This window comes from Centroberyx gerrardi, chromosome 5 (genome assembly GCF_048128805.1).
Source record: "Centroberyx gerrardi isolate f3 chromosome 5, fCenGer3.hap1.cur.20231027, whole genome shotgun sequence".
NCBI lineage: Eukaryota > Metazoa > Chordata > Actinopteri > Beryciformes > Berycidae > Centroberyx > Centroberyx gerrardi.
The window spans coordinates 15,802,501-15,818,103 of NC_136001.1; the positions used below are offsets into that span (position 1 = coordinate 15,802,501).

The window sequence follows — 15,603 nt, forward strand, 5'->3', positions numbered from 1 at the left end:
ACCCATAGTACATGTTAATTCTGCCTTTCCTGTATCTTAAGTGTGATTGGTCCCCCCTGATTGCTTTTCGCCTTGGTGTTAAATTGGTAGGATATTTGGTTGTAACGCTCTAATTTGTTCTTAATTTCTAAAAACCCTATAAAAGTACAGTATAGATCAATCTGAAATCGTTGGTCATGCTATTCTACATAATTTCAGTGAACCATGTGAAATTACGAAACGTTTATAGTTTTATTTTACAGGGAAAGGGAACGCTAATGTAAAAACATCCAGGATCTAGTACATTCTGTCCTCTAAGTAGCACTAAATGACTAATAAGTCAGCACTACATTATCTTTTCCCTTTCCTTACATAATGTATTCAAGCCCACCACCTTTCTAGGATGAATCAAGAGACATACAGTATCTCCTTTGCTTTCTCTTCCCCGTCCTCGTCTCCGTCTGCTCCTTCCTATTTTTCTCTTAATCTCCCATACTTCTTTCCATCCCTCTCTCTCCTCTTTCTGTGCCGCTTTACTGTTATTTACTTCCACACAGCCATTACAAAAAGGTTTTTTTTTTTGTAGTCGTCTTCTAAGATATCTGCCCCTGTAGGTTATTGCTACTATTTTCTGTCTTTGTATGTACAGTAACAAACCTCTCCTTTCATGGCGTAAAAATGGTGCCATTATTACGGAGGTGATTCTCAAGGACGCTGTGACACATTTCTCTGTCTCTCCATCTTCTAATAAGAGCACGATAATTATCCACCTTTTAGCCACTGATGGATTATTATTCATAGAGTTACTGTACTGTACGTCCAACCTACTCTCGTTCTCTGTTTCTCTCCTTATCACTCCCTCTCTCTCTCTTTTTCTCACTCTCTCAGTCACTCTTTCACCCTCTCACTCTTTTCCTCTTCCTTTCCCTCTCTCCTCTCTTTTTAAACGGTGTGACGTGAAGAATACATGTCCCGACTATTGATTTGCTGCAGAAAAAAAAAGACACCATCAATATTTTGTGTCATCATCATCATCGTGATCATCATCATGGGAGCCTGTTGCCATGGTGACGTGTTTTGGACATGGTGGTTCACAGCATTTTGAGAAAAAAACAATTAAGTTCAGACAAACAGGCAGGAAGGCAGGAAGGCAGGAAGACATGAAGACAAACAGACAAAAATAGTACTATCTGATTAATATCTGCCTGCTGGAACCTAAGCAAACTGAAAGTACTGTGATTCAATCCATTATGTAAAGCGTTGATTGAAGATTTTGTAAGGTTTTTTATATGTGCTTTATGTTTATTGTTCTACCATGTCATGCCTATTTTCCAAGGACATTTGGAGGACATCACCTCTTTTCTCTCTTTATCTTAATTTCTTTCTCTCTGAACACACACACACACACACACACACACACACACACACACATGCATGTGCACGCACGCACGCACACGCTCAGACACATATATACACACACAAGCACATATTCTCCAAGGTTCAGAGTCTCGGGTCTTTCCACTCAACGTGTGGGATGCATAGCGTTTCCATGGAGATCTATTTTTAGCGGCTGACAAAAAAAGGCCAACTGTTAGAATATGCCATCATGTTCCCTCTGACTGAAAAAATCCCATTTCCTCTCATGCAGAAAGGATGGCATGGAGTTTTTTAAATGTCCCTGCCTTGTCTGTTTGGAAACAGCTGGATGGTGGGTAGGTACCATTTGTCAAAACGGATTTAGATCCCAGATCCTGCTGCATTTGACAGACCAGCGCATTACTACCCATGAATTATAGAGTAAGAACAGTGGGGGAGACTGTGTCTAAGTCTAAGTTTCACCTCAGAGTTTTAAAAATTGTCTGTAGATCTTTGGTCGTAAATAATATGAATTGTGCAGCCCTTCTGTTTTGAATTATGTAGTAGCTTATTATGAGAATATTAGGGCCCTGGTGTTATTACCATCCCAACTTTCAGGGTCAATTTTCCTTTTGCATCTGAGAGTAGAGGTGCTGGTAACAGACCAATTTTTCTCTTAAATTATGGGAGTTGGGACAGATGTTCTCAGCCCTGAGCCCAGGGGCCCGTAATGATCATTTATGGAGCACTCATTATCATAAGTCATAAGATAACATAATCACAAGTTTTGTCATTGGCCCTGGGGGCTATAACAGTAGCTCTTTATTGGCAAACAATCATGCATAGCAGGTCTCATATACAGTATTATTATGAGATTTCTGCTTAATTAGTATGCAGTAACTGGAAAGTGACTGGAAAGATGGGAGAGAGCAATTTGATGGCATGCAACAAAGGTCATTAGTAAGATTAGAACCCATGATGCATTGCTGGTACAGTATATGGTTTTCACCTTAACCTGCTGAGCCACCAGGATGCAGGACTGCCTGTTTTAAGTTATAGTTACCATGACAACGTGTGATCCCCGACCAGCACAGCATTTCTTTCTTCTTTACATGCTCTCTAAAAACAGGCGCAGATTCACAAAGCTGTTCAGCTGTTCAGGCAGACGCATGAAGTCCTCACAATGGGGTCAATATATTTTCAATTCAATCATTTTACAATCTTACAAGGAGCTGTAATCCATTTGCTAATGATAGTGTATCATTTATCATCTAATTCTTAATAGGTTTCCTCAAATTCCCTTTCCAAAAGCCTTTCACTGTTTGAACTTTGATTAGAAGAATTAGAATTAGCTGTACTAAAATAGATTACCAATAAACCTGGAGTTCCCTATCTATTTCCATCTATTGTTCATGTACATTCAATATATAGTTTACAAACGTAAAATTATCATGATACCATGTTTGGGTTTTACTACTTGGTTATGAACGCCTGCACATGCCTATCTGAACCTTCCCAAAGACTCTGAGTTCTGAGATTGTTGCGACTCCTCTAATGAGAATTGCTGCAGAGTTTTTCTGCTCTTTTAGTGCCTCCTCAAAATCCACTGCCAGAACAGTTACGTGGGCTCACAGCATTCAGTGTACAATATTTCATAATCTGGCAAATGAATCTTGTGCAGTAAGCAGTGATCAGTGATCCAGGAAGTAATGATAATGTAGCAAAGAGCAATCCAGGAAGCAATGAGCGTTAGTATTTAATGATGAAAGAGACTGATTGCAGCATAGCTCACATCTCTAGGGCATTTAAGGAGAGCACAGTAAAAAACATTTAACAAGGTTAAACATCATGCTGCACCTAAGCACCGTCTCATACAGTACCTATCGCATAACAGAAACTGCTGAGGAGAGCAGTAAGTTGTATTTTAATGTGAAGTGATTGCTGCCCTTGTGCAGAATGGTGCATTTGCATGCTATAACTAGCTCCCTTGTCTCTGGACAGATGCAAATAGAAATAGAATAGGAAGATTAGCATATGTATTTATTTTTTTAACCCCCATAGTCTTGACGGATTGTACATGGAGTGCAAATCTCTGCCGAAAAAAAAAATGCGGATGTAGTACTGGGTGGAAATATGGCTTAGCTGATATGTACCTGTTCTTGCCAAAGAGAAAGAGAGAGAAGGTTATGGACAAGTTGCATGTGCGTGTGTGTGTCTGTGTGTATGTGTGTGTGTGTGCGTGTGTGTGTGTGCATGTGCGCATGTGCGTGTATATCTAACTGACTGGATCTGGCTAAAGCCCGATTATACTGTATGAGCACTAGTTTCATCATGTGATAGTGAGCTAGCAAGCATACACACACAATCATGCTTTGCCAGCCTTACACACACACACACAAAGCACGTGCAGGCGGTCACGACTCACAGACCCATGCACACACACACACACACACACACACAGACGTTTGTGTGTGATGTGAGGCAGGGTGCTGTGGAGATCAATGGGAGAGCATGCTAGATCCTCTCATGGAGACAATTAAAACAGAATGGGTAATGAGCCTATTTATAGACTGATCTATTTGTAACCAGGGCATTCTCCTACGTAGGAGCTGGGAATTGTTCTCTTTTCAGCCCGCCCTCCTTCTGTCCTCTCTTTCTTCCTCTCTCTCTCTCTTTCTCTCTCTCTCTCTCTCTCTCTCTCTCTCTCTCTCTTTCACGCACACGAATCCCCTCTGTTTTTTCTCTATTTTCTCTCTTGTTTCTCTATATCTCTACATCTCCCTTTGTTTCTCTCAACATTAGCATTCACACAACAGCTCGCTCATCCTTTTTCTTCACTTTTACTGTAAATCTCTTTTGTTCCTCTTTCTCTGGATTCATATTCAGATGCGTTTAGAAGTAGATCATCGTTTATTTTCTGCAGGTGTTAATATGGCAATTCGGAGTCACATATATATATGTGAATCAGTGTCATGCAGCTGTGATGCTATCAGGTGCAATCCCGGGCCACACCAGGGAGGCCCAGTGACGCACCATGCATCACATAATGCTGTGCTTATGTGTATGGTTGTGAGGGGGATAGAGAGGGAGAGAGAGAGAGAGACAGGGAGAGACAGAGAGAGATGGAATATGCGCTGTATGCTTGTAGCTGTGTGTGTGTGTGTGTGTGTGTGTGTGTGTATGTGTGCAGCAATGTTACAACATTGATGTTTCTTTTGCCACATTGCTATCCAACTAGGTAACAAGGCTAGCGAACGAGCAAGACAGCAACCGGGCAAGCACAAACCAATAATACAGTAGCTGGATGGACAGCTTTTTGGCTAGTGTTAACGCGGCATGCATTTAACATTACAGTTAATTAACGTTACTTCAGGCAAAACATACTTATTTAAAAGAAAATATATTGACTCAAGTACTCAAAAAAGACTCTCAATTATAGCAATCCGAATAATTCTAATTAGTTACTTCCACCCTTGACATTAGATGTAATTAACCCTTATGCTGTAATCTAGAGTGAGCTATCTATGAGAATAATTTCCTAAACCATATTGTAACAGTATATTGTGCCTGGAGCTTGTGTTACGTTTTTTTTTTTTCAGATGAGAGAGAGAGAGATATTTATGTAGTTCATGGTGTGTGAGGAGGTGGATGAGGTCAAAAAGCAAGGCCCTCATCTCTTGAGCAGCATTATATAAGGAACGCACAGCCAGAGCATACCATGACTCAACCTGGTAATTAGAGATGCTTTGTGTGTGCGTGTGTGTGTGTGTGTGTGTGTGTGTGTGTGTGTGTGTGTGAGAGAGAGACAGAGAGAGAGAGAGACACTTTGGTCACTTTTTAAGTGATTTGAACTACAGATAACTTGTCTTGAAATTTAGTTCATTTCGTTCAACAGTAAACATCAGCTTGGCATGATCGGCCTGACGAATGTAGATTTGGACATTCTCAAAATGTACAGCCAAAGGCAGTCAATTAAATGGCCTCCTAGAAATGTCATATGCTCTCTCTCTCCTACATATAAGGTGCCCATCATCGTTGCATGGCCATTAGTTTGTGCATTAGAATATCGTCACAAGCATTTTATTTTCATCTCAGACAGCATGAAACATGGCCAACATTAGCTGACATGAAAGAACAATAACAGCTTGTCCAATTATAATAATCTCTTGAAAGGCTCTTTCCATTTTGTACCTTCAGGAAGCCTAGTGTATGTATCTGCTTCAACCCAGCTGATGGAAATGCCCCTTGTTCACATTTTATATTTTGCGACATTTCAATAGTTTGCTTAAAATTCACTTGACGGTTGGATGGAAACGCATCTTAAAGTAGACGCCTCTTAGACGAGAATCAAGGAACACTGGCGGAGTCTCACCTTCTTGACCATATAAATCAGAAGGAAAACCCTAGGCCCTGGCCCTAGATCAGCATTCATAACAGTGAAAAAATGTTTGAGAAAGACTGTGTCTACACTGGGCCGTTCCCAGCATATCAATATGTATATGTTTTGAGGGATAAAAAGTTATGGGCCATGGTGGTGATTTACTTGAAGTGTTTTTTTATAGTGACTCAAGCCCAAGAACATACAAACTGGATCAAATGAAAGCATGAAACGGATCACTTTTCATTATGGAACCCTTAATATACTGTATATCTCACTGCAATACATCAATGAAAAAATCCTACACATGACACCTTTGAATAAATCATGTGAGTGAATACAACTTTGATCATTGTACAGAACCAAAATGTACTATCAATAAATCTCTCTAATCTCTCTCTCTCTCTCTCTCTCCCTCTCCCTCTCTCCCTCTCCCAGGTCTTGCGGGCGCCCCAGCTGACCTGGAGAAGAGAAGAGAAATATTTGGGAAGAACCTGATACCTCCAAAGAAGCCAAAAACCTTCCTGCAGCTGGTATGGGAGGCCCTGCAGGACGTCACCCTCATCATCCTGGAGCTCGCCGCCCTGATCTCCCTGGGCCTCTCCTTCTACCACCCTCCCGGAGAGAGCAGCGGAGAGTGTGAGTACCGCTGTTCTGAGGTCCTGAAACACACACATACAGGCACAAACCCAAACGTCTTTCTCCACCGTATTGGAGAGAGCAGCAGAAAGTATAATCGCTAAATACAGTAACCGACTGACTGGTGACATCACTCTGACATTACAGCACCCGTGGACACACACACTCACACCCACACTTACCAGAAAATCTGTACAGTGTGACTGCGGAGGTTAATGAAGTGTTGAGTAGAGAAATAACCTTGAGCTCTCAGTGCCCATACATCAGCGCTGTGAGCCGTGAAACAGGAAATGAAGACAAAGGCCATAACGAGGTGCTGAGTCAGCGATATCAATCACTGCTCCCAGCACTATTGCAGTAATGGCATCCAGTTACCCTGCGAAAGGAGCCAATGATCATTTCAGATTTTTAGAAACTCCTCTGGAAGTGGAAATGTCAGCAATTCAGAGATCTAGGAAATAGTCGCCACCCTAATCAGTTACTTTCAGTCATTAGATTGTTGGTAAGTTTAGTAGTTAGTCAAATAGTTTGTAAGTTAATTTGTTTTGTAGTTGCCAAATAGCAGTGAATTTGTTGGTTAATTGGAATTTGACCAGCAATCAAGAACAGTGCTCTTAGCCACATACTTTGCTTCTTCTCTGTGTGTCTTTTGAGCTGCATCGCTTTGTGAATGAGCTCTCTGCATAGCCAGTCCAAATAAAGCAGAGAAATGCCAAAGGAATCATTATGCTAATAACTGCGTCCATCTGCAGATACATAATCAGGCCTCCCTTTAACTTGCAGCAAAAAGATGTGCCGATATGCAAGCCTGCTCTCATACTTGAATGACATGAATACGTATGAATCTAAATCAGCATATAAACTCCCGCGGATATGAATAGATGTGAATAACAGCGATTCACATAGATATGAATGCATGCGACTCTGAATCACCTTTTTCAGAAACACACCGAATGGATTTGTGTGTCTGTGTGTATGTGTGTGTGTGTGTGTCTGTGTGTGTGTGTGTGTGTGTGTGTGTGTGTCTTAGTTAGACAGAAAGACATATACAGAGATGGTGAGAGGCACACACACAGACAGAGAGAGAGAGAGAGAGAAAAAGAGGGTGACAAAAACGAGGGAAATCAAAGAAAAAGACAAAAAGCAACAAATAGAGAACAGTGGAGATCCAACAACCCCACCTCCCACCTCCCACTGCCCCGCTGGTTTACCGGTTTGGTTATTAATAGGTCAAAAAAGCTTTGCGATCCAGAAATAGGAGTGGTGGTGGGATGACTTGATTCTCATTTACATATGAAAGGGCCGAGCTGCAGTTAAATGTGAAAGCTCCTAATTGCCTCTAGTCTGTATCGAACACACAACATGCGAGAAAACAGAAGCCCTAAAAATACAAAAATAAAAACTAAAATCAGGAGCCACAAGTCAGAAAACACCAAGGTGTGGCTGTAGTGGCCTTGTAGCATTTTAATGAAGCCAAACCACCTGTAACTTATTTAAATGAAATTGTGTCTTTGTCACCTGAACAGTGAAAGGTTGTATATCAGCTGCATAAGTTGTAATATTTTGTGCTTTGCCAGGCTTGAGTGTTCAGGATGTAAAACTTTCTAGTGGGGTAAGAGTTAGTACTTCAGCACCATGGACAGCTACAAACTTTCTGCGTAATTGTGTGTGTGTCTGTGTGTGTGAGAGAGACAGAGACAGAGTTTGTGTGTGTGTGTCTAACACTTCTGAATGCTAAGGGCTGTACTATCAGAACCATGGACAGCTACTGAACTCACTATCTGTATTGGACTGTCAAATCAGCACTGAACTTGAGCAAAATTGTTCCTAAATGCTTACTGCGCTAGTCACCATTATATCATGCCTGTTTTACTAGTTTATGCTTCTCTTCACTAGAACAGAGAAATGATAATTCCTTTCACTTGAAAACTCTTTTTTCTTGACAGCCGTTTCTCCATGTAGCCATTACTTTGATAGAGCCATTATTAACCATTGTTAGTGGTGATTATTCTGAGCAGGCCATTACATTTTAGAATGCCTTCACTGATGTGCACACATAACCTCCCCAGGCTGCCTGAATGTAGCATTATCTTTACAGAAGTAGATGAGTTCTTTCTGAATAGATACTCTGAATCTTGAAAAAAATCATCAAAATCAGGTACTAATTTCCCCCAACCCGTTAGATCTAAATTTCTTCATGTCGAAACATCACTGGTAATGGTTAGGGTCCTTGGTTTTCTCTGCCTTTCACACATACAAGAACACTCACTCTCTCGCTGTTGATAACACTTGCATGAATGTGTGTGTGTGTGTGTGTGTGCATATATGCACAGGGGTATTGGCTCCCCATAGAGGACAGAGGAGAAATGTGTCCTGTTGTAATTGCTGTATGCAACTGTAGCTCCACCTCGGATGGAAGCAGTTAATGGTCATCATATCTATTGAACCCCCCTATACTCTCCAGCAGTAATTCACAGAAAGGCATTATTTAAAAAAAAAATTTTTTAAAAAAAGTGAGAGTGTGTATCGCTTTTCGGAGTCTAGCTCTTGGTTAAATCAGGCCCTGTGGTATTCATAATGTCTATAATATGGGGTCTGCATTGTTTCCCAGTGAGCTGCCAGTGTTTTATAGCCCAAAGCAAATCACCCCTCTGGGGGCTTTTGAAGTCAGCTAGCCAGGAGTGTGGAGCTCAGTGGCTCGCAGAGTAATACATGGAGCGGCATGCAGAGGACTGGGAATAGGCCTTGATTCATTCATTCCCAAATATACCGCAGTCTGTCACTGCACAGCCAGTAGACTGCTGGCCGTTCATTTGCAGAGGAGCAGATGAATGGAGAGGCGAGGAGAAAGCAGAGTGAATTCTCTGAAGGTCATTTCAGCCCGGGATTGTTTTATTTTACATTGAGCACAGAGATGGGGAAATTGCATGCATGTAAATACAGTACACATATGCGTGCACACACACACACACACACACACACACACACACACTCAGACATAGTTGTCCCTCTCCTGTGTGTGTGTGCTCTATTCATTTTGTACTACTTATTTACATGTATTTATCTATTTATTTTATTTTGATGTGTTCATACTGTAAATAAATGGTTCAACTGTGTCTCTTTCCCCTCCTACCTCCATTACAGCCTGCGGCGCGGCGTCAGGCGGGGCAGAGGACGAGGGCGAGTCGGAGGCCGGCTGGATTGAGGGCGCGGCCATCCTGTTGTCTGTGGTGTGTGTGGTGCTGGTGACGGCCTTCAATGACTGGTCGAAGGAGAAGCAGTTCCGCGGGCTGCAGAGCCGCATCGAGCAGGAGCAGAAGTTCCAGGTGGTCCGCGGCAGTCAGGTCATACAGCTGCCTGTGGCTGACATAGTGGTGGGGGACATCGCACAGGTCAAATACGGTAGGTGTGAGGAGATTGTCAAACTGTGTGTGTGTGTGTGTGTGTGTGTGTGTGTGTGTGAAGGAGAGAGACAGAGAGAGAGAGAGAGAGAGAGGGAAAAAGAGAGGCATGTGCAGAAATTGGTAGTGGGCAGGGATGTAGCAGGGGGTAAACCCGCTTAAACTCAGTTTACCCAACTTTTAATTAGTGGAACAGAGTTTACTCACCGTTTTAGGCTGACATTAATCTTAATGATGTGAATTCACAGAACACAGCATAGTAAGTCGTATCAAGATGTTATATAAGGAGTCTTTTAGAGGGGAAAACTTTTGCATGTGTAAAAAAGCTTTTCTGAAAATATAATTGACTTTTCTTTATATTGCTGGTTGTTTGCATTAACATTAACACTGACAGAAGGCCATAGTTTGGCCAATTTCTTATTTAATTCCAAAAGACAAAATCTACAGTACAGTATGGTTTGAACTCAGACAGCTCAAACACAAGCTTTGAGATATCTCCACCTTTCAGAGGCCCTCTCCCTCTGTGCTATTTATACTGATCCCTTTAAACATAGGCAAATATTAACCAACACCTTTTTTAATTATCACTGTTAGAATAGGCAAGTGAAGATTTACCTGTTTCAGAAAAAGAACTGAATGCTACAGTGGTACCAAACCTGGAAATCCTTTTATCTACCGTCTTACATCTGCAACAACGGCTGTATCCTAATCTGGGGTTGTCTGATCAGTTACTGTACTTTGTGTGCAACAAGATCTATCAGTCCTAGACAAGTAAATAAATCCATGGCAAATAGCAGTTCTACCACAGTGGTAGAAATGGATCTTGTCTTTTCTGCTGTTGCAGGTGATCTGCTGCCTACTGATGGAGTGTTGATCCAGGGCAACGACCTGAAGATTGATGAGTCGTCTCTGACCGGAGAGTCCGACCACGTCAGGAAGGCCGCAGACAAGGACCCCATGTTGCTGTCTGGTATGTTGCCTGTTGTTGCTCTCTCCCTGTCCTATTTATAGTGTAGAACTGGAGAAAGACAAGAGAAAAAGGGTGGACTTAGATACACAGTATGTTATCTGTCACCCTTTGCTGTCCTGTTTATGTCATTGTGAAAAGGAGAAAGGGAAAAAAAGAAGAGGTGGGGGTTGGATTTAGAGGCTGAGGATCTTGGACTTCTCATCTTCATTTTATTAAAATGTTAATGTTATCTTATTACATTAAGCAGCAAAAAGGGAAAGGAGTGGATGTGTGTCCAAGATTGAATCAAGTGAATTAATGAGTAAATGAGATAAATGAGATATCCATTTGAAAAATGTGACTGCTACTTTGGACTTGCTGAGATAGTTACTAACTTCAATAATACTCACTGAGTATCACTGTGAAGTGATTAACTATGTTGGGCTGCATAACTACAAAATAGTAACATTGTAGAGGACATGATCTTCTGCATTTTTTATGTCTTGAGCAATGAACATCAGGTATTTTTTTCTTAATGGAAAGCATTTTGAAATTAATGAAACTCTAACTAGCCCATTAGTCGATAGCTAGCGAATCATCACTGACCAGAATTGAAATTAAATGTTTTTATTATTAAATGTGTAGACAAAGAGGATTTGTTCGTTACACCTACAGGCTAGCGCTCACTATCTTTTTGTTCCATTTGTCTTGGATTGTTGATTTTAAATTAACTAGTGTCACACAAAATCCTAAAATGTTTTATATACTATTGTTTATGTAAAGTACATCATCACTTCCAGGACCAAATAAACATTGAAAGGTCTGATATATCAATGTACATTGGTTGTTGCTTGCATACTCTTTTCAGCATGTGATACACTGTAGCATGACATTTTGTAATTATTTGAGAAACAACCATATAATCTCTATAGCCAATTTACAAAAGCCTCAAACAGATGTTTAAAGTTGTCTTTGTTTTGAGGTTTGTTTGTCATTACATATCAGTCACTCAGGCTTGCTGCCCCTTTGCAGAATCTGTAAAGTTGGTATACTGGGTATAGTAAAATCAAATCTATTATTGAAGTCACACTGTCATGACATTACCTCCGAGGGACGACAAAAGGCTGTTAATTATAATCTGAATATCAATAAAGAGGGAGCCATGTGACATCCTGGAAACCATTGTTCTCTAATATAGCTTGCCTGTTCATTGGTTTACCTTGTACAGCAGCAGAGACACTTGAGTGTCTGCTCAGCTGTAGGATTCTTAGAGATATGAAGGATTACAGATGGCAGAAACGTGGGTTAATTTCATCTCTGTCTGTTTTTTTCCTATGGATGATAATTAGCTATGTGCTTTTTTGCCGCCTTCTATAATTAGTCTCTTCATATCCATCCTTATCTGCTTAGTATCCTACGAGTTACTGTAATAATGTTGTTTGTGTGTGTGTGTGTGTGTGTGTGTGTGTGTGTGCGTGTGCGTGTGCGTGTGCGTGTGCGTGTGTAAAAAAGCCAATTCTGTTCAGACATTATCTGAATCACCATCTTGCTTGGATTCACAGTTTTTCTGCTTGAAGAAAATCATAAACATGACAAGGTCAAAAAAATAGCTTTATAATTTATGTTAAAAAAAAAAGCGATGAGCTTTACAATTTAATATAAACTGAAAATGAGATGAATTTGAAAGGAAAGGCATTCTGTTAATCCATTGTAATGTTTCAGTCTTTATTACAAATACATTTTATCCTGTAAACTAATGGATATTTGTCACCTTGACACACATAGAATAAATAATCAAGGGAAAATTGCCTGAGTAGCGAAATGAAAAATCATCATTTGGCGTCAAATTTCACCATTTTGCTGAGGGCTGATGAGTATGCATTGCTTTGTTTTTAAGGATTGGGGCCAAAAAGGTCAAGTCATAAAAGTCGATATGAAATCACACAGTAATGTAACTGTATCTTACAGGCTCTGCCTCCCTCTCCCAGAGACTCTCGTGATAGAAGGGTCAGAGTCCACTGCTGAGGTCAACTTTCATTAAACACTATTTCAGAAGGATCCATCTGGCTGGGCCTCTGACCGGTCTGGCAACCAGATGATTGAGGGACAAATGTTTCAGCCTACAATATGACTGTTCTGTCCCACTGTACAACAATTGAGAAAGAATAGGCCCCAACAGCCGATGGTATACTAAATATACTAATATACTAATAAGGACATTAAGGACAGATGCAGCACTGATGTATAAGGAGGATTTTTTAAGTTGGCCACTACTGTACATTTGCAGTGTTATAACACACACTCCATATTTGGAAGAACACACACACACACACACACACACACACACACACACACAAAACACACCTTTTGCTTTTTCAGCCAGTACAGAAAATGCTCCTAATCTAGTTGTGATATCTTGTTTTAAAGCTCTGCTTCTCCTCTCCCAGGCACACATGTGATGGAGGGGTCAGGGCGCATGTTGGTGACGGCTGTCGGGGTCAACTCTCAGACTGGAATCATCTTCACTCTGCTGGGGGCTGGAACAGAGGAAGAGGAAAAGAAAGAAAAGAAAGGTACGTGTACGGGTTTCTGTCTCTACATGTGGTTACTGTAAGAGTGTTTCATTGTGTTTTATTCCTTCATTAACTATTCTTTTTTTAAGACCACATCTGACAAGATTTTTCTATAGTTGTTTCAGGAGTGCTGAGGTAAATTTTCTGCCAGTGTTGCCCAGCAATGTTCTCCTGAAAAAGCTGCTTTTATTTCATTACCTTATATGCTGAAACTCTGCCTAACTGCCTAAGCCCATTGCACAATATAGGTGTTTAACTCTCCTTGTTATCAGATGACTTAAAAACAAACAAACTCACCAATAAACAAATGTTCACTTGTTCAACATGTATGCACACTGTATGTACCTTTTGTAGATTTGTATATTAAGTCACTGACAATAAACTTCTGTGGACAAGAGCCTTTGCTGAATGCCTAGAAATACTATATGAAATGAGTATTGGTGGTGCAGTTGTGAGCTGCAGTATCCAGGTTCTGTGGGTTCAGGTGCATTATTGTCCTTGCTCTCTTATCGTCCCAAAACCGCCTCACAGGAGGGGCAGTGGAGGACGGACACCAGAATGCAGGTAGAGTATCACCTTTCTCTGACCCCAAAAACCTAACCCGGAAGTGGTACTTGGCCCGTTGACCTTTAACCCCTAATGACCCCCCTAATAAACCACCGCGGCTCCCCACCTCCCTAGTACCCATGCACCCTCCTCACTTAAAAAGAGATGCCTCATCATCACAACACCGCATCTTTTTAAGTGATAATCCTTTCCCCTTTTCACAGGCTCTGCACTCATCAAACTAACTCACTAGCATTCAACGCCAGTCCTGTTTCTTAGAATTGTTGAATGCCATTAAGAAAGATAGACCTGCGCTTTATTACAGAACAGTGAGACATTGAAGACCGGCAGCCTCACAAATGTACAGCACATGTGCCAGCAGTAGCATTAGCAATGAAGAGAAACTGTCACCTTTTGTAAGATAAGACCCAGAGAGAGAGATGGGGTGTTAAACTCAAACTATTATTTATTGATCATCTTTGCTCATCCAATACCATTTTGCTACCATTGCCTCTTTGAACAGTTCTTTCCTCTGAATGAGCAGGTTTCCCAATGGCCTGCATAATGGATAGCACACACCGGAGAGGAAATCTATGCTTTGAAGCATTTTGTTTCAGTACTGTCTCTTCCACTTGCCTAATGTACTGAATTAGCTGCTTAAGTTCATGTCTTCAATAGATGATACCCATTAGGTTTGAACTTCAGGGCCAGCCAGGACTGGACAGGATGTACTCATAAATACTCATAATACTATTTTTTTCACTATTAGTATTACTCATTCCATTGGCTTTAAAATAGAATTCTCTTCTGATTCTTTTGTGATTCTTTTTTTCATTTTGTTGCCATGTGAGATGATTTGTCAGTTTGGACCTAATGTCACATTACACAAGGCAACAGTAAACATATCATCTCCTACAAATGATGTAGTCCCCCTCTGGGCCAACCACTAACAAATCTATCACCTTGTTTTGACCTGTAATTGTAGTGCCTCCCCTTAGGCCACTCAGGGTAATTTTGATCATGCTGGAATGCAGTGGCGAGATTCATCATTTCCCCAAGTTTCATCAAAATCTGATCAGTGGTATCTGAGATATCATGCAACACAAGGATGAACAAACAAATGAACGCATAATCTGGGCCCATGGAAGAAGTCTGTTGACAATCTGAATACACTTTGTCAAAATTATTATTATCATTGTTGCAATGGTTGGAAATACCATCAGTGATCAAAGATAGACTCACCTACATTTGTGCTAATATTGTTTCCAAATTGTCTTGACTGACAATTTTAGGTTTAGGCAACTAAAACTTTGGGTAACGTTAGGCAATTAAAACAATTTGGTTAAGGTTAGGGTAAGGTTTTGGCAGGGGTTAAATAAGAAAAACGTTGAAACGCTGAAAATGAAAACGTCACTACAGCAGAAAAAAAGCCCCGCTCCCTGTTTCACTGGATTTGTGGAATATCATACGGAATTAGGGTGCATTACTTTATGTAACTATAACTACAAATGTGATGTGAGATCAGCTGATCCCAGTCTAATTTTCAACATTATAAGGCTCTAAGGAAGCCTGTTAGATAAGTTACATAAGTAGATAATAGCATTCTCTCTCTCAAAATATTAGGGCTAAATCAAAATCTTGTTTTGTGCATCCACTCATTTACAGTAGGTTAGTTAAATTAATTAGCGCCATCATATAATTAGTTGGCACATGTGTATTCTCCTGGCTAATATTTTTTATCCTGTAATTTTTGGTTTCATCGCATTGGAGTCTACCTTTAGA

General features: G+C 40.7%; 1 protein-coding gene across 14 annotated transcripts in view; it reads left to right on the forward strand.

Moving 5' to 3' along the window:
• The window catches only part of atp2b2 (ATPase plasma membrane Ca2+ transporting 2), a 63,748-nt gene that overhangs the window by 15,165 nt on the left and 32,980 nt on the right, over positions 1-15,603 (forward strand). For 4 of the 14 annotated variants that reach the window (XM_071897786.1, XM_071897789.1, XM_071897791.1 and 1 more), the window contains exons 2-5: positions 6,152-6,352; positions 9,497-9,754; positions 10,598-10,723; positions 13,150-13,279. In XM_071897786.1, coding sequence (XP_071753887.1) covers positions 6,152-6,352; positions 9,497-9,754; positions 10,598-10,723; positions 13,150-13,279 — 715 coding nt within the window. Of the gene's footprint in view, positions 1-6,151; positions 6,353-9,496; positions 9,755-10,597; positions 10,724-13,149; positions 13,294-13,806; positions 13,840-14,188; positions 14,219-15,243; positions 15,263-15,603 lie in introns of all 14 variants that reach the window. The other 10 variants (XM_071897784.1, XM_071897785.1, XM_071897788.1 and 7 more) reach the window with 6 other exon arrangements.